At 38.1% G+C, this 22,152-nt stretch overlaps 1 protein-coding gene across 1 annotated transcript; it reads right to left on the bottom strand.

Annotated features, from left to right (window-relative positions):
- Positions 1-219: 219 nt before the first annotated feature.
- LOC128856534 (sodium-coupled monocarboxylate transporter 1) lies at positions 220-15,446 on the bottom strand. Its single transcript, XM_054091841.1, has 9 exons — positions 14,733-15,446; positions 6,317-6,382; positions 6,115-6,234; positions 5,889-6,043; positions 5,561-5,810; positions 5,107-5,487; positions 1,526-1,719; positions 1,273-1,462; positions 220-1,203 (listed from the first exon to the last, which is right to left on the bottom strand). Exons 1-9 carry the CDS (start codon positions 15,090-15,092, stop codon positions 1,141-1,143), a joined length of 1,779 nt encoding a protein of 592 aa, XP_053947816.1. The 5' UTR covers positions 15,093-15,446; the 3' UTR covers positions 220-1,140.
- Positions 15,447-22,152: the final 6,706 nt, after the last annotated feature.

Raw genomic sequence — 22,152 nt, 5'->3', positions numbered from 1 at the left:
ATAAGAAAGCAAACCTTTTATTTTTATTTATCAAGAAAAGGGTTACTTAAGGGGTTACAAACGTCCAGCAGTGCCAAGAATGCGCTGAAAGAAAAACTGTTTTAAAAGGAATAACAATAGAATAAAAATTAAAAAAAATGTATACATTGTTTATTAGTACTTAAACTTTATAAAAAAAAAATTTTAATTTTTCTTTACAAAAATTAGTATATAAAAAATCACGTAAGCCAAAATGCAATAAAAAAAAAGTTGATCCACAGCCTGCATTATTTCTCCTTGAAATTTTGATGGATCTGTAAAAAGTTAGAAGAATCTTGTAAATAAAGTTGTAGTTATAGTCTGTCAAGCCCGATTTTTGATTTTCGAAAAATTTTGCAATTTACAGCATTTTAAAAAAAGTATGCGTTTTACGTCACAAATGACACACTTTAATAACTAAACATTTTTTAATAAAAATATCAAAATCCAATCTATAGAGAGAAAACGGATAAAAAAATAATCAAAACTATATGAGTTATCATGCAGGCCGTGCCCGAAAAAGTAGTTTCGTGAAAAATGAATTTAAACTTTCAAGTGCATTTCGCTCAAGGTGACTGCCTCACACGAAAGACAGCTACCTGTGCGCATCAAACTCTCGTTGGGCAGTTACCATAACTTTGTATCTATGGGGAATTTTTGCAATCGACTTCCACAGAAATACGCCTAAAACTATAAAGAATAATAATCTGTAAAGCAAAATAATTTTTTTTTAATTCTGGGCGTATGTAACCCCTTAAGGGGGCATGCCATAGTGAACAAAATGTGAGTGAGCTGTTATGTTAGAGGCTAGTTGAGAAAAATATCCTTCAAATCAGTTTTATAATTATGTTATTTCATCGTAATCAAGCCGCTTGACTCTTCGATTGCCTCTATCCACATTTACTGCAAAAAATGTATTAAATTTTATAACAATCAGCTTTCATTAGTCATACAAAATTTTTTGGTTGGCCTTTTTTACTTAAAATAGTTGACTTTTTATTTTAAATCATAAATTCGGTTTTGTATGCTAATGAATAAGAAACATTTTGTATAAAACTAAATACTATTCGGTTGTTTATCAGACATTGCCTTCTAATAGCTATGCCAAAAACTTGAATGCCCTCACAGAGCAACCTCATCGACACGTAGTCTCGCCTTTAATGGAATGTTGTTCTTAAAAGGGTGCTGAAAAACAAAATCACCAATCATCACCTTTCATTGCTGAGCTTATTTAACAAAAAAAATTCAACTCACGCTTGCATGCATGTAATCCTCATCGGTTTGTACATATTTTCTTATGCAGGGAGTCAGAAGCGTCGCGTCCACTTTCTTCGGATCGTGGCCACCCGCTATGCTCGAATACAGAATAGCAATGAAAATTGTGATCAAAGCACCCAGGCAAGTAAACCACATATAAGATATGCGATATAATGGAAATATTTCCCTTCAAAAAGAAATAATTAAAGTTAATATTTTTATGGCAGGGCTTTTACTTTTTAATATTTACTCTGCTGCCGCATTCAGCTCCGTCAAATTGGCGCTACTCAGTTGCAAGCCTGTTCTATCGAATTGGTATTCGCACTGGTCAACAGTGATCTGCTTTGTCTGATACTTAATAGCACCGGAGGCTATAGCCCATTGCGCCTTCAAGCTAATCCATGACATGGCAATAACGCCCACAATGCCACCAGTCAAAGCGCTCTGCGAAAGGAATTATTAAATATGAATTAGTTATTTAGCCAATAATTAAATACAGATTTGCGTAAATATGATGTGTGACTATTACATAATCTGCTTGTGAAGAAATACGCATGCGTCAAACGCCAGTGGTCGCCAGTTCTTTACCGAGAAGCGTTCTCTTGCGAATCCAGTACCTCTCGCTTTTATATGGTAAGCAAATCAGCATATCCATAGACTTAATTTGAATTGGAACTGTTTTTTGTTTTCGCTGGTAGTGATGACATTTTTTTTTTTAATCAATCTTCGCTTCAGTCTTTCTTTCCACTCATTCGGATCGGTGAGAGCAAAAACTTCGCTATTAAAATGCTGAGCGTGCCTCTTCATGTGCGATATGGCATATTTTTGGATTACCGCAGCAACTGGCTCAATACCAAGATCACGTTCGAGATCGCTACTACGCGCGAACTAAGAGCTGCTGACTTGGAGAGAAGAAATCCGGTCCCACTCTCTCTTCTTTGGCTGGTGTGGTTGCCTGCGTGTGAACAGGAGTTTTTCTCCAGTTGTAATTATGAGTTCACCCAAGTCTGACCATCTGATTTCGCACAGTCCAAGCACTAAGAGTTGATAACGCTGAAACTCTTTACATATTTGCGACAGTTTACCTGGCTCTAGTGGGGAGCGCACGTTCCATGATCCTATTCGTGATCCCGTTTTTCAAGCTGAAGGTGGTCATCAGTTTTTTGGTATTGTTATTAGTTAGTTTCTTTGTTTATGTTGGTTTCTGTAATCCGTTATTTTAAGGTGAGTAGGGGATTGGTCTGCTATATCTGATGCTGGCATGGCGTAGGATTTTCCCAGTCGCTTGTGGAAAGGTTATCCCGCCTTTACTCGGTTACCAAGACCTCGTTCGTTTTAAACAGGGGATGCCACGTGAAGGAGAGGTTAACATTTGGGAGGGAGAAGCTATGTATTCGCGTAACCATCCCCATTTGCTCATCTTGAATATTGAATGATGTGCTCCCCTCTGGTTGTATAGCAGTACTTCATTGTATGTGGATAAAACAAATCGCTTGCCCATAAGTCAGATCATATTTCGGTATTTCATTTTCAACTCTTTTTTTCTGTTTAACATCTTCGTTCCATTTAGTTTTTTTGTCTGGACTTGTTAAGTGCAGCACTCAGACAACATTAAGTCCATTGTGCTGCAGTCGGGTTCACTTTTTACTACCGCAGATATTTAGCGGTGTTATGATGTGGGACTCGTACTCCGTTTATGTACAAAGAAAGGTGTATGATTTTGTTGTAGGTAAAGTCGATATGTACCGATTTTGTTTTTAAGTTTATGCCCCATCTTGTTGTCCATTCAGAAATATTGTTGAGGTGAACTGTGTTTTACCAACCGACAAAATGGCCGTGTCGTCTGCAAATGTGCCTTTGGTGCATTTCTGATTGATGGGTAAGACTCAAGTAAAAAAGAGGTAAACGATGAGCCCCAATACATTACCCTGTGGAACGCCAGCTTTAGTTTCTTTGAATTCGGTGCATTTGATTCGAAAAAATCGATCTGACAACTTTGGTCTAAGAGGTTGTGATATTGCGTTAATCTTATTGAAAAGACCACCGTAGTATACTTTTTCGAAGGCTTTGGACACGTCAAGTTAAGGAATGCATCCGCTTTCCTACCGAAACTGCTGACACTGACTTAAATATCAAATTCTGTGGAATAACAAAGCGACAGCAACCAACAGCAGCTTAGCTTAGTTTAAGAATTGTATAATCAAATAAAGTTAGACTCAATTTGGAGTTTCGACTGACAAGTCAAACCGTGAATATTTAATTCGTCATGGAAGACTGTTTTTTCCAAAAGCTTTTTCAAAAACTCGAGTTAATCCGTGGACCTGAACAATAACGTGTTGTGACTATTGGCAAGTAATTTTTCCATTAATTTTGATGTTGCATCGTACATCGGTATGAAGTTACTTCGAGTGCTGGTTTTCCTGGGTTGTTAAAAATGATCAACTCAGCTGTTTTCCAGTAGATGGGAATGTATTTTGGTTTGAAAGTGGCATTTATACTGTTTGTGTCAGAAAAAAGGAACCGCGATTATTCATGAGGAATAAAAGATATATATTTAAATTTTTTTTACATAAAAGTATGTAAAAAGCTACGAGTTGTAATTACTCAATAAGCAGTGTAGTCTCTATCGTTGTCGAGTATAGCCTGACATCTTTCCCCTTGCTTTGAAGCTTTTCTGCGTAGCTCGTCGACAAAGAGGACTAGATTACGCGAACTTGACGCACGAGTTGCTTTAAATCGCGGACTGGCCTTCCGGCAAGATGCGTTTTCATAGTCCCCCGCACATTTTCAATGGGGTTTGCGTCTGGAGACCGGGAAGGCCAAACCATTACTGTGACACCATTTTCTTATTTTGCTGTTTTTCGATGAGTTTTTCTGAGAGTAAAGGTTTTGACGAAGTGGGACGGTAGGATATGTTCAGTTGTCGTTCGATGGTGTTGATACTCATATCTATTATAGAAAGAACTGATCGTGCTTGGCGTAGCCACAAAGAAGGGTCCCGCTTAAAAAGTTGGACGAACACTTACTCCTGCTTTTTTGTCGTCACTCGCTTCAAACCGCATTCGGGAAAGTAATCAACATTTTTGTACACTTTATACCGCTGATTCCACATCACAACCACCTTTTTGGTTTTTTATCACTTTTGCAGCAGCGGCGAAAGACAATTTCAACCCTTTCAAATGCGTGCATAAAAATACAGCCTCAAAACACTTCGCGTACTTCTTACTCATTTTTGTGTGGTTGCGTTTTCGGGAAAGTTTCGAACGACACTAACCTGAGTTAGCACTGGCATCGTAGCCCTTGATTGGGACTATTACGCAGCAAAAAGCAGAACGAAATATATCTTGAATTTACGAGAAAAAACGGGTTTTTTTCTGCTGACACAGACTGTAAGTTTTATTATTTTACTATAATATTTTGAAGAAATTGCTTTGGGATTTCGTTGGTTGTTAGATCGAAAACAGGCGGATTTATTTTAATTTAAGCTTTTTAATTATTTTCATTTCCTTCAGCATTCGTTGTAGTGGTAAGAATATAGCAAAAGAATGAGACGACTCATTTCGCATTGCAAAAATACGTTTTCTACCCAGGAACTGCATTTCTATGTTAAACCATTCGCGACTTCGGTTTCCTAACTGGCAGAGAAATACTTTGTTGTGACGATAAATGGAAGAAGCGCATGGAGTTTTGTAAGTAAAGAGAGAGGTATGTATTGAAGGTGGTTCTAAAAATATATATCTACATGAAATCAAAATGAAGTGTGTACAGTGTCAGCCTAGTTATGAAATAGTCACACCTAGTACATAAAAAATATTTCACATTATTACTTACATTGCCACTTATCCAAGGCATGAAAATGCCAATACTGAATATGCCAAATAGTGGCCCATTGGTAATAGCCTCTAGACTCATGGTCAACTGCAACACAGTTCCCATGTGCTCAACTACATAGACCAGACAAACGCACATTGCACCCATTCCCACCACAACCGATTTCATGATCCAATTGATGGCCGACTCAGTCAGCGGACGTTTCACAAAAGGCTTCACAAAGTCTTCCAGCACCACGGCCGACATCGAATTCAAGCAAGTGGAAAGCGAACTCAAGGCGGCGCTAAAAACTCCCGCGATGAAGAGGCCAGTGAGCCCAGGATAATCACCTAATGTGTCCATTACGAAGAGTGGCAGCAGTTGATCGCGTGCTTTCGCCAGCTGCAGAAATGAACATTTACAATTATTCTTGATAAAGCAATTAAGGCAAAAATGTGTTCAAGTAATTTCGCACCTTTGTGATGAGCGGATCGCAGTTTTTGTATGTGGCATAAATTAGCAAACCATTGTAGCCACAAAGCGCCATCATAACCAATACACCAAGGCAAAAGATTAATAAAGCTGTGCGCGCGGCGCGCAAGGTGGGCAATGCGAGATAACGCTGAATCATATTCTGGGAAACTGCATTGGTCTGGGTCCAGTAGAATACGCCGCCGATCAACTGGGACCATAGCGTATGCCGCACTGTTGGATTTATACTCAAGCTGGGGGGTGAGAAAATGTGGTTTAAGGTTGAAAATAAAAAAAACTCAAGTGCTTTAATATAATATATACGAACGTACTCGGGTCCTTCAATGCGATCTGTGTCCCAAGCGTTCTGTAGTACCACACCCGCTCCACCTATGTCATGGGTACCCTTGATGGCTACCAGTATTAGAGCGCCCACCATTGATACTGTCTGTACCACATCCGTCCACACGACGGCTCTGATGCCACCCTAAGCAAAACGAATTGGTATTCAACTTTAAGTGAGTAATTCAATTTATAACATTTTGTTGGATCGCTCACCAAACTGGTGTAGAAGATGCAAACTATGCAGACAATCGGTGTGATGGTATGCACGGAAACTCCGGTCACTTGATTGAAGGCCAATGCGGGCACATAAATTACGATAGGTAGATATGCGACCTGTGAAAATAAAACAAATTTTTTTGATTAATGTGAAATTCTTACGCTTAGTAATGACAGATTAATAAATTTCATTGCTTACATTCATAACAGCGAACATCACGGACCCATACATGCGTAGACGACGATCGAAACGGCTTTCTAGATACTGGGAAATGAAAGAGAGGTCAAACAAAACTAAGCATTTGCTACCATTAAAGTTGTCAATATATGTACATAAATATAACGGGTGTTTTTTTAGTTATATATAACTTTCGTTATCTGATATATCTGTCAAACCATTCAAGTAAGCTGATATGTTTGACCATCCTGTTCGGGTATACTGAAACTTAGGAAACTTTTCTAAACAACCTTGTGTTCGGTACCACAAAAATTGTAATAGTTATTCCTAAATTTTGCAAGTTCATGTTTGTTAGGTTAGGTTAGGTCTTTGTGGCAGTCGGCTTAGAAAAGCCAAGCCCACTTAGACCATTTAGGTTGTCTGTTGTGGTAACACTGTGAACTGCATGCATTGGCATCACCGGAGCATGTAAAACTTGTCCCAGTGCTGCCCTGAATGTCGGTTTGCAGCTCAAAGTGCAATCAGGTTAAAGGAGGTTGGCTTCCGGAAGCGATCTCTCAAGGGACATGGTGGCATTTTCTGGCAGTTAACATCGTATTTCTCTCTATCCGCAATCTAGAGTTAGAGGGTTGTGCTAGGGCAATCTTTCCAAATACGCAGAATTGGTTCGAGGTGAAAATCTGCACCGAAAATTCTTAGGGAACGCGGGAGCGAGGGAGATATTAACATTTTCTCCGACAGTCAAGCCGACATCAAGGCTCTTACGATGCCATAGTGTAGAACGAAATTAGTAAACTCCTGTATGGAGGAGATCAAATATTTTGGGTGTACAGGTAACATTTCTCTGATCTGGATTCCAAAAAATAGGAACATAGAGGGAAATGAAATTGCTGATGAGCTTGCCAGGAAGGGGCCTCAGAGATCTTCTACCCGGTCATCGACATCCCCCTGTCAGTTGTTAAAGCTGAACTACACAAATTATTTCTCAGGAAAGCGCAGAAAAGGTGGAGCTCCATTTCTTCATGTGCTATTTCGAAAACCCTTTGGCCCCAGTACAATATACGAAGGACTCAGAAAGTCTTTTGGATTCCTCGTCATTCAATTTCCAAACTCGTAGCTGTGTTTACCGGTCACTGGACAATCGCCACACACGCGTAAAAACAATGTTACCATTTAACCCCCATTGCAGAAGTTGTGGGGACTTTTCAGAGCAGGAGACTGTAGAGCACTTTCTCTGTATATGTCCGGGCTTGGGAGCTAGACGACTAAGGTCACTGGGTGCTCCTTTCTTCGACAGCCTGGGGCAGTGCGCCAACCTAAGTCCCATAAATATTCTCCATTATATCAGCAGCTCTGCCTGGCTGTAGATTTCTGCCTGTTGGAGGTCTCATAATGGTATCAAAACGGCGCTTCCGTACTACTTGAGGAGTGCCAGACTGGGACTTCAACCATTTCACCTACCTACCAACGACTGTGTAACACGGGGAGCTTACTGTTAGTGTCCATGGAGCCAATTAGACTCTCTTATGAAGCGTAGGATAGGTTGCATCCCAATAGCGGATAGTTCCATAATGGTATTTTCCCAAAAACCTCGCTCTACTCCTAGCTTAGGCTGGACAATTACAAAGGAAGTGTGTACTAGTTCTTCCTCGTCTCTACAACTTCTGCAATATTCATGCGAAAATATTCGTAACTTAGAAGAACCGGTGGCACAAGCCAAGACCTTCGAGATGTTCTCTCTTGAAAGCTTAAGCAACCCTCCTGATATTCTCCTATCTATTAGCGACCAAATTAGCTTGGTTATAACACGCATATTTTCCTCTCTCCATGACCTATTGGCCTCCTGAAGAATACTATCTTTTATTCTTAATTTGCGTCTGTTTTCAAGAAGTGGAAAATTGGTACCTTTATGGCTAGCTGAGCGGCCCTCCAATTTCCTTCAATATCTCTATGTCCCGGAACCCATATAAGACTGACCTTGAAGACAGTGGTAATATCTTTTAAAGCTGCCTGGCATTCTTGAGCAACCTTGGATCTTAGTATAGCCGAATTCATTGAATTAATGACCGCTTGGCTATCCGAGAAGATATTTATAGTAGTTCTGGTTACGGCGTGTGTGTTAAGGTACACAGTTACCTCATTTATGGCTAAGACTTCTGCCTGATATACGCTACAGTAGTCCGGAAGGCGGACCGATAACTCTAATCCTAATTCTTTGAAAAAACTTGATAGCCTACTTTATTTTCTAGCTTGTCACTCTCTTCTTGACGGGGTGTTAGCCTTGAACAGCCTATTGAAGGTGAGTTTAAGGAAAGAGTAGTCGATTTCTTCGTTACTCATAGTATGCAGTACAGAAGCGTGACCGAACCGCCGGGTCTTCCATAGCGCCATACTATTAAGTCGAAATCCTTCCAGATTTATAGAAGGTAAGTTGACTAGCACTTCGAACGCTTTGTTAGAGATGGTCCTAAAAGCGTCGGTGATGCCTAAAAATGCGGTTTTTGGACCTTGCTCAGCAGTTTCATATTCTAGGTTTCCATGTAAGTTTCCTATCTAGTATGAGTCCATATTAGTTAACGCACAAAAATTATCCCTCAGACAAAAAATTAGATAGCAAAGAGTGACGTTCATTTTGTGCTGGAGAAGTTTAAGCCGGCAATATTTGTTACTTACGAAAACAAACAAATTTATTTGCTGTGGAGTTTGGTATTTTGTGCACTTTTGCCTTTGCGCCGGTAAGAAACTTGCAGTTAATAGTCAGAAATAAAAAATTTACAACAAAAAAATGAGTATATAAGCAAATTTATGAGTACACTCTTCGTTAGGATTGATGGCTTATGAGGAAAAGATTTTTGAAGGTGTGTGTCGTTTAACAAACCTTTATTCGGCCCTGAGCGAGTTCGACAGAACCAGCTGATGGGTTGACGTCACTTGGGATGTGTTTATAAAAAAAATTGAGATTGTGTTTGTGATATATAAAAAAAAATCAACACAATGTCACTTCGTCGCCATCTGAACAACGACTGATTGGGCGAGTGTGTGAGTACATGTGAAATAAATGTGCAAAGCTCATGGTAAAAAGATTTTTAGAGGTGTACTACCTTGCAGACCGTTATTCGCGTCTGAGCGAATTTGACAGATATGCCGTAGCTCCCCTCAAAAAAATTTGTTTTCATCATACCCATCAAGCAAATCTGGTATCTACCATCCTTTTGCAGAACTCGTGTACCGATTCCTCAAGTGACGTGACAGCCTAAGTTCCCTCACAATTTGCTTTTTCACCATAGTTAAAGGCAAACCTGATAAATCTATCATCCTTGGATAGATTATCAGGTTTTCCCAATGAGCTATGGTGAAAAACAAAATTGTGAGAGTAACTTCGGCTGCCAACTCATTTCACCGCTGTCATGGCCAGGGCCATACGTCAGCCAATCAGCTGTTTCTGACCACATCTTCTCAATTATTTTCACCATGGAAGGCGATTTTGTTATCATTAATTTATTTACTAATGTGTCCAAAAAAATGACCATAAATATTTTCTATATATTGACGTTTTTTGCTGACAAATTTACCATTATTCGTTACTGACTACAAACTGCAAATTGAAAAACCGGAGCAAGCCAGACAACAAGCATAAGCGCGCAAATGACTAGATTCAAGAAAATATACAATTTGCAGCCATTTTTGTTCAAAAATGTGTTTATAAAAAATTCAATGATATGCTTTTAACTTTGACCATTAAATTTTTGAGTATAAGAGAATAACTTATTACAAATTTTTGTGTTATTGAACACAATCAAGGCGCATTCATTAAAGGTGGTGGCACTAGACTAACAACAATATTTTGTACGTTTGATTGTCAAAGAAAAGTATTGGCCAAGTAGATAACAAAAACTGAATTCGCCTTGTTTCACTTTGGGCTGACAGCCACATGGACACGGCGAAAAAAATAAATAAATCAGCTGATTTACCGATAACACATTTAATATATTCGCCTTGAACACAATTGATATCTATAGAGCCAAGCAGTCACAATTCTTTAAATTTTAGGCATAAAAATCAAAATTTATATTTTTATTTATTTTATTTCAAATTAAAAATTTATATTTTTATTTTTTTTCTTTCAAATTCAAAATTTATATTTTTATTTACTTTATTTCATTTATTTATATTTATGCTGCAAAATGAAAGTGAAAATAAATTTGTAAAGCAAAACTACTTCATTGATTTTGTGTGCGTTTATTTATTAAACAAATAATTTTGCCTCTTCTAAATTAGGATAGTGCAAATACTTTCCCTTAAGAATTTATTTATCGCATGCGAGAAAAAGTGCTCACGTGCTACTCTCCGCTCATTAAATAGACTCGCTGCTATACGTGAATAAACATGTTGCTGAGATCTTCATTCATAAACCGATGAAAGCTCAATTAACAATCGCATCAACTTAAATGCGTGCATACACATGCATACATACATACATATATGTATATATATAAGTATGCAAGCATTTGGTAGTGGGTATTTTTAAACATTTTACTATTTACTATGACGTGCTCACTTACGTAATAGTGTACATACATATATATGTATGGGTATGTATGGGTAGACACAATTGTTGAATCTTGTGCATTAACTAATCTAATTGAATTGGATTTATCTTTGTGCGAATGCTGCATTTCACTTGCACATGTTGATACATATGAATATATGTACATACGAAGGTAGCTACTTTAGTTTTGAGACATGGTAACACCAGTTTGGGAATAAGAAATCTGACATTTCGAACGTAAATTGTGACATTTTAAATGGTACGATATATTTTTTATAAAGTGATCTTTATAGGCACTTGAAACACTCATCGTAATAAAAACAATTCAATTAGATCGTATCATACACCGTTGCTTGGGCTTGACTTCCTTGGGCACTGGTCATGCCGTAAACCGCATAATTTGAGAGTCACTCAAAAAAGGCTCTAATCGATTAGTGCAAGGGAATATATGTATATAATTGGCGCGTACACCCTTCTTGGGTGTTTGGCCGAGCTCCTCCTCCTATTTGTGGTGTGCGTCTTGATGTTATAACACAAATGGAGGGACCGTTCAAGCCGACTCCGAGCGGCAGATATTTTATGAGGAGCTTTTTCATGGCAGAAATACACTCGGAGGTTTGCCATTGCCTGCCGAGGGGCGACCGCTATCAGAAAAATGTTGTTCTTAATTTTGGTTTTTCATCGAGATTCGAACCAACGTTCTCTCTGTGAATTCCGATAATCACGCACCAACCCATTCGGCTACGGGCCTTTCAAGGCGATTATTAAACATATCGCCACTGTGCCATTAGTAGAAGACGAATCCTTCTCCACACGACAATGCAAGTTCTCACACTTCGGCCCAAACAAGTAAATTTTTATAGCCGCTTCACACCATAGTGTCAATCACGGTTCGCTCTCATTCCGCTCTCTATCTGATAAAATATTTATGATTCAAATATTCATGATTCAATTATTATTATTCCTTACAAAAAATTGCATTTAAGAAGACGAATAAGGTGGAAAATATTAAATCCCTTTAGGTAAAAATGGTAGCAAAAAAGTATTTTCTTACTTAAATGGAAACAAACTGCGAACGATATTAAAAATTAATTTTAATTAATATTTGATGGTAAATAATGGTACAAATAGAATTTATTAGCGGAAATTGCCAAGTCTATTATTAAAACTAGAAATTATTGCACTTAATTCAAGATTTTATTTTGTGAATTAATTTTTAAATTGAAAACTGATCGCTAAATGGTTTTTTATGAGAAGCTTTTTCATGCTGGTACTGTGCTTTGCTAAGCCTCCTCTGGACACTTCATCCCTCCATGGGAAGGTGAGCTCATTAAAAATAATTCCCGTAAATTCCAACTTTTTTATAATGAGGAATGCAATGTAACTCTTTGGGAAATGATAGCTCTTTGCAAAACATGAATTCCGTCTAAACCACCACATCATAAGATATAAAGCTTTGTAAATTCACCACTCATCGATCTCGGATGGCGACAATTACTCTATCATGTCCTGACTTAAGCGGTATGTATTCCATGTCATACTACCATAGTCCTGAACATACTGATGAGCACTCTTTAGCGAGTTGTTGCTAGTAAGCAGACCATTTTAAAAATGAAATGGGTTTTCTACAAATTTTACTTTTCTTCCACTTTTACTCAAAATTTCTAGAGCTAGCAACCCAGTGTCTTACTAAGGGATCCGATTTGTCAAGAGAGAGCGAGAAAGCTGCTTACTGAGCAAACCTTTTATCATTGCATCGTGCGTTTATACCATGATGGAAAGAGAAATGAGATGGCGCCTATCGCGGTACCGATATTTTGCTCTCAGTGAATTTAACAATGACAAATTCTGCGAATTAGCTCATTTGATGACCAGTATGGCCAGTTTACCATTTTCTTAACTTGATTTAGCATTTTTTTGTTGTTATTTAGTCTCGGAGTTTTAGTTCTTTCTTCATGACATTTTTCTAGCCTGTGCTAATTAAAACGTAATGTTTATAATTTTGTAAAATATACATTTTTCTTTAAATTAGTTCAATAATTCACTAAGTTTTATTTAGCTTTACTTTTTTTAACATCTGGTCACATTGTTCGCGATTGTAGTTATTGTTGATGTTCTTCTCCTTCCAGCGGTCAAATCTCTCTTTTATAAGAATCCACAAATTTTCATTAGCACTAAAATCTTTTCAGAGTGACCTTTTTTAAGCTTCTTTTATTTAATAACATACTTTTTTTTTAACTTACAGTTTCGGTAGTTTTAAATTAAAAACAAACAGAAACAAACACCAAACTTAAAAATTTTCGCATTTTGGGTATAAAAAAGCACTAAATTTTTTGCGAAGAGCAAACGGTTGGTAACACTGCACAACTCAGTTAATATGACGTCACGCACTCTCTGATGGGCGCAATCTTGTTTCTATCATTCTTGCATTTATACTATCCCGTTCCACTTACGATCAAAATTAAGTCTAATCGTAAAATGTGAATATGGTAACATTTTATCAGAACTATGGTACGAAGCGGGTCTTCAGCATTCAACAAATCGTTGACTGAATTACTTCTTCGTCTTCAAAAACCAAATAAGTCAACGTTTTTTGAAGCCTTTGATGCCCTAAAGTCATTTGTTTTAGAATTTTCTCAATCGGAGCGGAAAATTGCTTCGAAAAACGGTTTATATGTACCATTGTGAAAAGATGTTTATGGTGTGGCCAATATCAGATCGTTAATCGGCTCTGAGCGAATTTGACAGAATCAGCAGATGTGCTGACGTAACAGGGGATATGTTTACAAAAAAACTGAAATCAACAAATGGCACTTCGTTTCCGTCAGAACAACGACTGATTGGTCGAAGATGTGAATGCATGGGAAATGGTATACTATTGTGTTAGTGGTATACGAAAAAAATTAACACAGTTTTCGCTTATCCTGCTTCGTTGCTATCTGAAATGATAGTCCAGAAATCGATTGAATCTCCCAAGTGACGTAGCAGCTGAAGTTCTCCACACAATATTTTTTTTCACCATAGTTAAAGAGCAAACTTGGTAAATCTATCATCCATGGGTTCATACACATGCGGAAGTGTATTGATTTTCATGGTCAATATTTTTGTAACGCAATTTTCGTTTATAAATATTTATTTTTACTTATACTTGCCCTAACCACCATTAATTCGTGCCCCTTAGATTTTTTCCTGTATACCCCGTTGCAAAATTATAACCAAACCTCCATTTTTTTTTTTTTTTTTAATATAGTTCATACTGCAACCAGAATTTTTCTTAATTTGCTAAATGTTTTTCGCTGAGATATCAGCATTTTTTCTATACCACGTAGATGGTCGAATTTTTTTATATGGAGGGAAAAGCCTAGTACCGTCAAGAAAAAAAATTCCCAAAATTCAGCGGGAATTGAAAAATTCTAAAAACTCTGGTTAAAAAGTTCAGAGCCTTGATAGAATTTTGAAAAAAATTGTACAAAGTTCTAAAATGTATATGGTTTTTTGGTTGTTTTTATATGGTTTTTGCTGTAGTATGAACTAAATTTTTTTTTTCATAATTTACGCAACGCATTTTTATAATTTTTGCGACCGACCAGTAAAAGAAATCATAGTGGATGTTGTTCCACAAATGAGCTTCGAGCTTCATGGTAGAAATACATTCGGAGGCTTGCCATTGCCAGCCGAGCGGTGACCGTTCTTAGAAAAAACAATTTCTATCAGTTTAGCAATTCGTGCACTAAGTGGGCTTTGAGCCCTACCGAATGGTAGTAACGCACCAACATATTCGGCTATAGCAAAACTCAAGCAGCAACCCTCGGACGTACATACGATCGTTTTGCGATTAACAAAAGTAGTATATTTTTATTATAAGCATCAACCAACTTAAACACTTACCTCATACGTCGATGTGATGTTCAACTCGTGAAATACGGGTAGATAAAATACTCCCATAACCACTCCCATAGCCATTACTCCCAGTGAGACATATAAATACTGTATGCCATAGGAGTAGACTTCCGTCGGCAATCCCAATAAAGTGATGCCAGAAATAAAACTCGCCACCAGCGAAAGGGCAATGGGTAGTATAAGCATATTACGTCCACCCATTAAATAGTCGGACTCCGAGAGGCTGCGATGCATGAATCCAAAGTAGATGCCAATCATTATGCAGATCACAAACATAGCTATGAAAACGCCATAATCAGGCCAAGTGAAGCGCTGCAACTTCGCGATAATATCATCTATGTCGGTCATTTTGGTAGGCCAGAATTACCGTTTGCACTACGAAGAATTTATGTCACTGAATCCGTAATTGTGCGCCAGGCGATTGCGTGTAGGTTTTCCACGAGTGGTTCCCGTTTTTAAAGAAATTTACGTTTTGTGTTTGTTGTGATTGTAGAATTGGATTACATATTTATTATACCTTTTTTATTTTTGAAAGTTTCGCTAAGCGCATCCCGCATTAAGCGCGCCAATCCGCGTTTGTCTGCTCTTTTCACAATTTTTACGCGAACTGAGATTTCCAAAAGCGCCTTCTAAACCATTTAAGCATCATTACAGTGCTTTGTATATGTATGAGTGTGTATGTCTTCACTGAAATTTCTCTTCTGCCCTGGCATCAAGAACAATTTAGATAAAAAAGAATTTTAACTCACTAACACAATTGCAATTCGTATTCGTCGTTATGTGCGCTGTTAAGTGTCACATCAACACGGATGGGGTATGCGACTGCATCCAACCATAATAACTGATGATTCGTCACTAACACTTACAAAATTATGTTTATAAATAGTAGGGTGCTAAGCGTTATTTTTTTTTTTTGTTGTTGCATTTTTATCTGATTTAATAAGCGCCTAAAGTCACTTAAATGCACAGTAGCGGTTCAAGAGGGTTATAATAGAACCGACGGTTTCGTTGTATTAAACTTCGGTAAAGCCTTGACCTAAGAAGTCTAAAACAAATTAAAAAGAAAGGTGTACCCAAAATAGTTGCTGATTTCCGTAATATTTTTTTTTCAAATTATAGAGCGAACATATCGCTATTTAGAAGCTTCTTATAATGGGACTATAACGGTTTGCTGTAACCTTCCCTTTGGCGCAATGTCTTTTGCAACGAGATTAGGGCGCGTTTTCCGCAAGGTTTCTCCATATAACGAATACACGGTTTTTTTTTATTATATGGAGAAAACGCCCATCATGCTCAACGAAAAAAACTATCAAAAATTAACGAGAATTTCAAGCTAATTTAAACTGAACTTTATCATACTACAATTTACCAGGCTATAAAAATGAGAACCCAATTTTTTTATTCTCATTAAAAATTAGAAATTTTGATAAAATTTGTGAAAATTACAAAGACAAACGAAAAATTTTCAAAACTAGCCAAAATGTTGCGGTACAATAGTTTTTCCGTAGGTTATATATTACAAAACAAACTTCAGAAAATAAAGGTTGATCAATTTTGATATCGGCCGCAACTGCTCTGTAATTCGGCCATCCGTAAACACCTATTGTGAATGACGTTCTGGAAGACTTCGCTCGGTATCTCGTGAATAATTTTAGTAATATTGGCTTCCAGTGCCTCAACCGAAGTCCAAAGGTGTAATAACATACGATCTTGGTGGCTAATCCACGGCTCCAAGGCGAGAGATAAATTGCTCAGCGAAACGACGACGCAGTAAATCCATTGTTTCACGGGATGTACGAGTATAACAAGTACCGAAGATCACAGGTTTCAATTTCCAACATCAAAAAGTTATTTATCATGAGGCGACAGCGTTCTCCATTCACTGTTACATTGGCGCAAGCCTCGCCTTTGAAGAAATATGGGCCGATGATTCCTCCAGCCCATAGGCCATATAGCGCACCAAACGTCGATTTTCGTAATGTAATTGCACGATTTGTAAACGTTTTTGAGGCCTACTTCTTTCCGTGAAGAAATGTCAATGAATACTTGAAAAAATTATGTATTCAGACAGTAGTCACTAGTGATCTGTCAAAAAAACTCTATTGGAAAAAGTACCTCCAATCTGCTCACCCTTTATTTAAATGGCAAAGAATGATTAAAAGTCGATTATCAATACAAAAAAAAACGTCGCTTGTGATAACTAGACGAGCTTATCGAAAAGATGAGGGGTTGAGAGTGGTCAGAGATGAGAAAATTACTATTAATTAAATTAAATTGGTATTATTTTAAAGAGCTAACTATACAGAGCTACTAAAATTATAATATATTAAAATCACTTTACAAACTTTAAAAACAAAAACTTTGCTTGGACGTAGTTAAATTCATCTCCCCTTTGCGGTAACCTTCATAGGTAGGTAGGTATAGTGGTTGTCGGTTGACACACCTAGGCCTGCTGTTGTCCTCGTTGAACCACCCTGGAATGAAGTTATCATTAATACTAATACTAGTCCTAGGTACCTCGCCTCTTCCCCAATTAACAGTGTGATTCCCTCAAGGGTAGGGGGGTTTAGAACAGGTATCCTGTATTTCCTGGTGAACATGATTAGTTCTGTTTTGTTGGGATTTACCCCAAGACCACTCGATGCAGCCCAACGGCTTAAATCGTTCAAATGCATTATGTTGCCGAGGGTATCTGGGAATTTCCCTCTTATTAATATAGCAACATCGTCTGCGTAGGCCACTACGTGTATCCTCCTTTCCTCTAGATTCTTCAACAATTGGTTCATTGCCAGAATCCACAGCAGAGGAGAAAGTACACCGCCCTGAGGGGTGCCCCTCTTGACGGATCTGCGTATCGTCGAGGGGAACAACGTCGAAATTACGAACCTGCCTAGTAGCAACTGTTCCGTAAATTCCACAAGGCCATCGGCGACACCCAAATCAGTCATCGCGCTAGTTATGGCCTCCGGTAGGATGTTGTTGAAAGTGCCTTCTATGTCTAGGAAGGCCACCCGAGAATACTATTTATTCTCTATTGATTTCTCTATCTCTGAAACTAGAGAATTTAATGCTGTCTCTGTGGATCTACCTTTAGAGTATGCATGCTGTAATCTCGCGAGCAGCGACGGTGTCAAGTTTTCCCTTATAAAGGCGTCTATTAATCGCTCTAACGTCTTTAATGGAAATGAGGAAAGGCTAATAGGTCTGAAGTTTTTCGGTTTCGTATGCAAGCTCCTACCAGCCTTTGGTATTAAAACCACCCTGACTTCCCTCCACCCTAGGGGGACGTAATTTAGTCGTAATGTTGCTCTGAATATGGTTATCAGCAATTTCATAATGTTCATCATCAACACCTACTAACCGAAAATTCTATTGCCTTTCGCCCATTCTGCTCCCATTCCCAGCAGCAGAACACGCCATCAACGAATGTCAATTTTTATAGAGTTCAAGGAAATATCAGTTTGGTTCTATAAATCCTTAAAATATACTAAAATCTGTATTCGCTGCTAATATACAATAACAAATTTTAATTTCATTTTGTAAGTAAGATTTTATAAATTTGAAATATGTACTTCGCACATTTATTTCTATAATCAAAATTACCTGTATTTAGTTGTAAGATATCTACGGTTTCTTTTTTCTCATATGCCCTTATTTAAGAAAACGAGTCGATAGCTTTTCATGCTTGTACTCCCCTCTTTTATATTACGTTTTATATTTGTTTATTCTACTTAATATAAATAAATAAAATAAATCAAAAAAAATTGTAGTTTAGGAAAATATATATTTTTTGGTTGTTTTAAGAAAACCTGAGAGTCTTAAAAAAGAATCTTTGGATCAACAAGTTGATGCTAATGCTTTCAATAAGATGTATATTATGAATTGAATGGAATGTTTCTTGTAGTACGGCCTTCACAGAAACATATTATGCTTTCGCAAAAAACGAGTTGAAAGATTTCGCTTTGCCTTTCGCATTGTGAGTTCGGAGCCCCTCGCAAAATGCAGCAACTTATTTTTTGAAAATTCTTACTAGGTTAAATATATTGCGAATTCCTTTTGTAGATTTTAAGCACCCTAAATTTAATGAAAACATTTTTGAAACGAAATTTCACTCCTAAATTTAATGAACACTTTTTTAAAGCGACATTTCTTCAAGGTACAAAGTAAATAGAGTTGTAGCGGGATCCGTTGAATGAAATACTCCGATTTGTCGATTCTCAAACAAAAGTTAATAGTAAAAATCGGATGTTGTTACATTAAAACTTTTGATTTTTGATTTAATTTACATTAAAATTAAGATGGGTATTTTGTTTGAAAAATGTTGCATAACAAATCTTTGCTGTTATATATGAAAAATATTTCCTATTTTGAACGATTAAGTTTTGAACACTAAAAAACTGATGTGCCTCTTGGCAATCATAAGAAGCTGAGAACCACTTGATTGATACTCGTATGACACTTTTATTTCCAATTATATATCAGTTATATATAATAAATGAAAAAAATAGATATACATATGTAAAAAAATGTACCACTTATTTTTTTAACGAATTTATTTGATATTTGATTTCAGGTTGGAAACCCATATTTCTAATTTACAAACTAAAAAATGCTCAATTCCAAGAGCCGACAATGCGGATTAACATCAGATGAGCTCACCAATTATCCATTTATGCGACCGAGAGCTTTTGTATTAAACCGCCAAATGTCAGGCACCCTCTCAGATATGTGCATTTTGGTTGTGAGCCGCACGCGGGCGTCTAGACCATTACTAATTTAATCAGTGATTCCAACCTAATAATTGGCGGTGTGCTAAACTCGTTGGGTATAGAATCTAATTTGAAATACCCGAGAGAGAATTTGAGTATATAACAGATGTTAGAATGTATATCTCAACGTTTGCGGATCCGAAGCAAAGCTAATTTAAAATGTTTCCCATTTTAAGTAGGAGGCGCCAAATAAAGTACACATCATAGTGGTTATACCCAATCGGAAATCGTTCGCTAAAGTTTAAGAATTAAAGAACATAAAGTAACTTCATAAAGCTGCTATATTAAAAAAATTGGCAATTGCCCTTCGTGTTTTCGTAGCATCGATTGCAAACCAGCGACTGCAAACCACAATTTTCACACCGCGTTGTGACCAGCACTCGTAAGTGTTCAAAGAAATGATTTTTAGACGTGTCGCCCTTCTTTTCCTTCTGGACGTCGACGCAATTTAAAAAGATATTCAAGAATTTCGCTTCGATTCGAATTTTCGCTCGCATGGCGATCGTTCACTGGAAGGAACGATAATACTTCCTCTTCAACTTTCTCTTAACAAACTTGGGAACATTGCAGAGTCTATGATTTTTTATATAGCCTAACTGAAATCAAGCCAACGCTTTAGTGCATGGGAAGATATCCCTATGCATCAGTTCTACTATCTGTGCAACACTTGCAAGACACATCCAAAACTGACTATCTGGCACCCAAAATGGATCTGAACAAAAACTATAAAATACGAGCACCCGACAGAAAGGATGGGCAGACCAGAGTCATATCAGATAATAAAGGTTACCATACTAACGGCTCAAAAATGGACAAAAATGGAACTGGATCGGAAGTGATCCTTTACACTCCCGAACCGCTGTAGCGTCTTCCAAGCTAAGGTCCACGCTATTGACTAAGCCGTCAAACGCTAGGACTAAAGGACTTACCATTTTTGTTGATACTCAAACGGCGATCATGGCACTGGCCTCAGCGTACATTTATTCAAGATATGTTAAAGAATACAGGAGGTCGCTCTCGCCAATTCAACTCAAAACACCACACTTTTTTGGTTCCCCGGCAACTCTGGGGTGGAGGGAAATGAAAGAACGGATGAGTGTGCCAGAAAAGACTCTAGGCTTGACCTTCAGCGAGTGGTAGAGAACATAAGTATTCTTTTAAACGAACTATACACTGGGACTGACTTGAGTGTAATCGCGGATATAGAATAGAAAATAGTCTCTTACTTCTAACTGCAGGGTCTAAAAAATACTCTGGCTAAAACTAATTCTTAAAAGGACAAAATGTCTGCTTGGATTCAACAGCTCAACTACCAGCGTTTTCACTTGTGTTATAACGAGCCGCTGCCCTATTAGCACCCTTGGGAGTAGAATGCGTGCACCTCACAATGACTTCTGCGGGAGTTGTGGAGATGAAAAAGAAATTTAGTCGGTAGAACATCTCCCATGTGAATGCTCTGCAACTTCGTATGTTCAAATCTCGGTGAAACACCACAATGAAGAATGAAGTTTTTTCTAATAGCGACCACCCCTCGACAGGCAATGGCATACCTGTCATGAAAAAGCTCCTCATAAAAAATATCTGCCCTTCGGAGTCGGCTTGAAATTTTAGGTCCCTCCATTTGCCGAACAACATCAAGACGCACACCACAAATAGGAGGAGGCCTAACACCCAACAAGAGTGTACGCGCCAATTCTTATTTTTATTCTTCTTCTTAATTGGCGCGATAACCGCTTACCAGTCGTTGCTTTCTGGTACTAATCGGCACCTGTTGGACACACCAAGTGAAGCCAAGTCCTTCTCCACCTGATCTTTACAAAGCAGAGGAGACCTTCCTTTTCCTCTGCTACCACCAGCTGGTACCGCATCGAAAACTTTCAGAACCGGTTCGCTGCGCTATATCTATGTCGTCGTAAAGCTCATGCAGCTCATCGTTCCATCGCCTGTGATATTCGCCGCTGCTAGCGTGCAAAGGTCCAAAAATCTTGCGCAGAATCTTTCTCTCAAACACTCCAAGCGTCGCTTCATCGGATGTTGTCATCGTTCACGCTTCTGCGCCATACTTTAGGACGGGCATGATGAGAGTCTTGTAGAGTGTTAGTTTTGTTCGTCGAGAGAGGACTTTACTGCTTAGTTGCCTACTTAGCCCAAAGTAGCACTTGTTGGCAAGAGAGATTCTGCGTTGGATTTCAAGGCTGACAATGTTATCGGTTTAAATGCTGGTTTGCTAAATAAACGAAGTTTTTTACAACCTCGAAATTATAACTGTCAACAATGACGTAGGTGCCGATACGCGAGAGCGCCGATTGTTTGATGACAGGAGGTACTTCGTTTTGTCCTCGTTCACCACCAGACCCATTCGCTTTGCCCCCTTATCCAGTTTGGAGAAGGCAGAACTAACAGCGCGGTTGTTAAGGCCGATGATGTCAATATCATCGGCTACACCAACAATTGTACGCTCTTATAAAATATTGTGTCTGAGCGATTAAGTTCTGCGGCTCGTGCGATCCTCCCAACATCAGGTTAAAGAAGTCATACGACAGCGAGTCACCCTGTCTGAACCACGTTTGGTATCAAACGGCTCAATTCTGACGGCGCTGCCGATATTGAGCAACATCATCTTGCATTGCCGTATTAGT

Source organism: Anastrepha ludens, chromosome 2, assembly GCF_028408465.1.
Source record: "Anastrepha ludens isolate Willacy chromosome 2, idAnaLude1.1, whole genome shotgun sequence".
Lineage (NCBI taxonomy): Eukaryota > Metazoa > Arthropoda > Insecta > Diptera > Tephritidae > Anastrepha > Anastrepha ludens.
The sequence above is the reverse complement of the archived record's forward strand: the minus strand, read 5'-3'. Positions and strand labels throughout refer to the sequence as shown.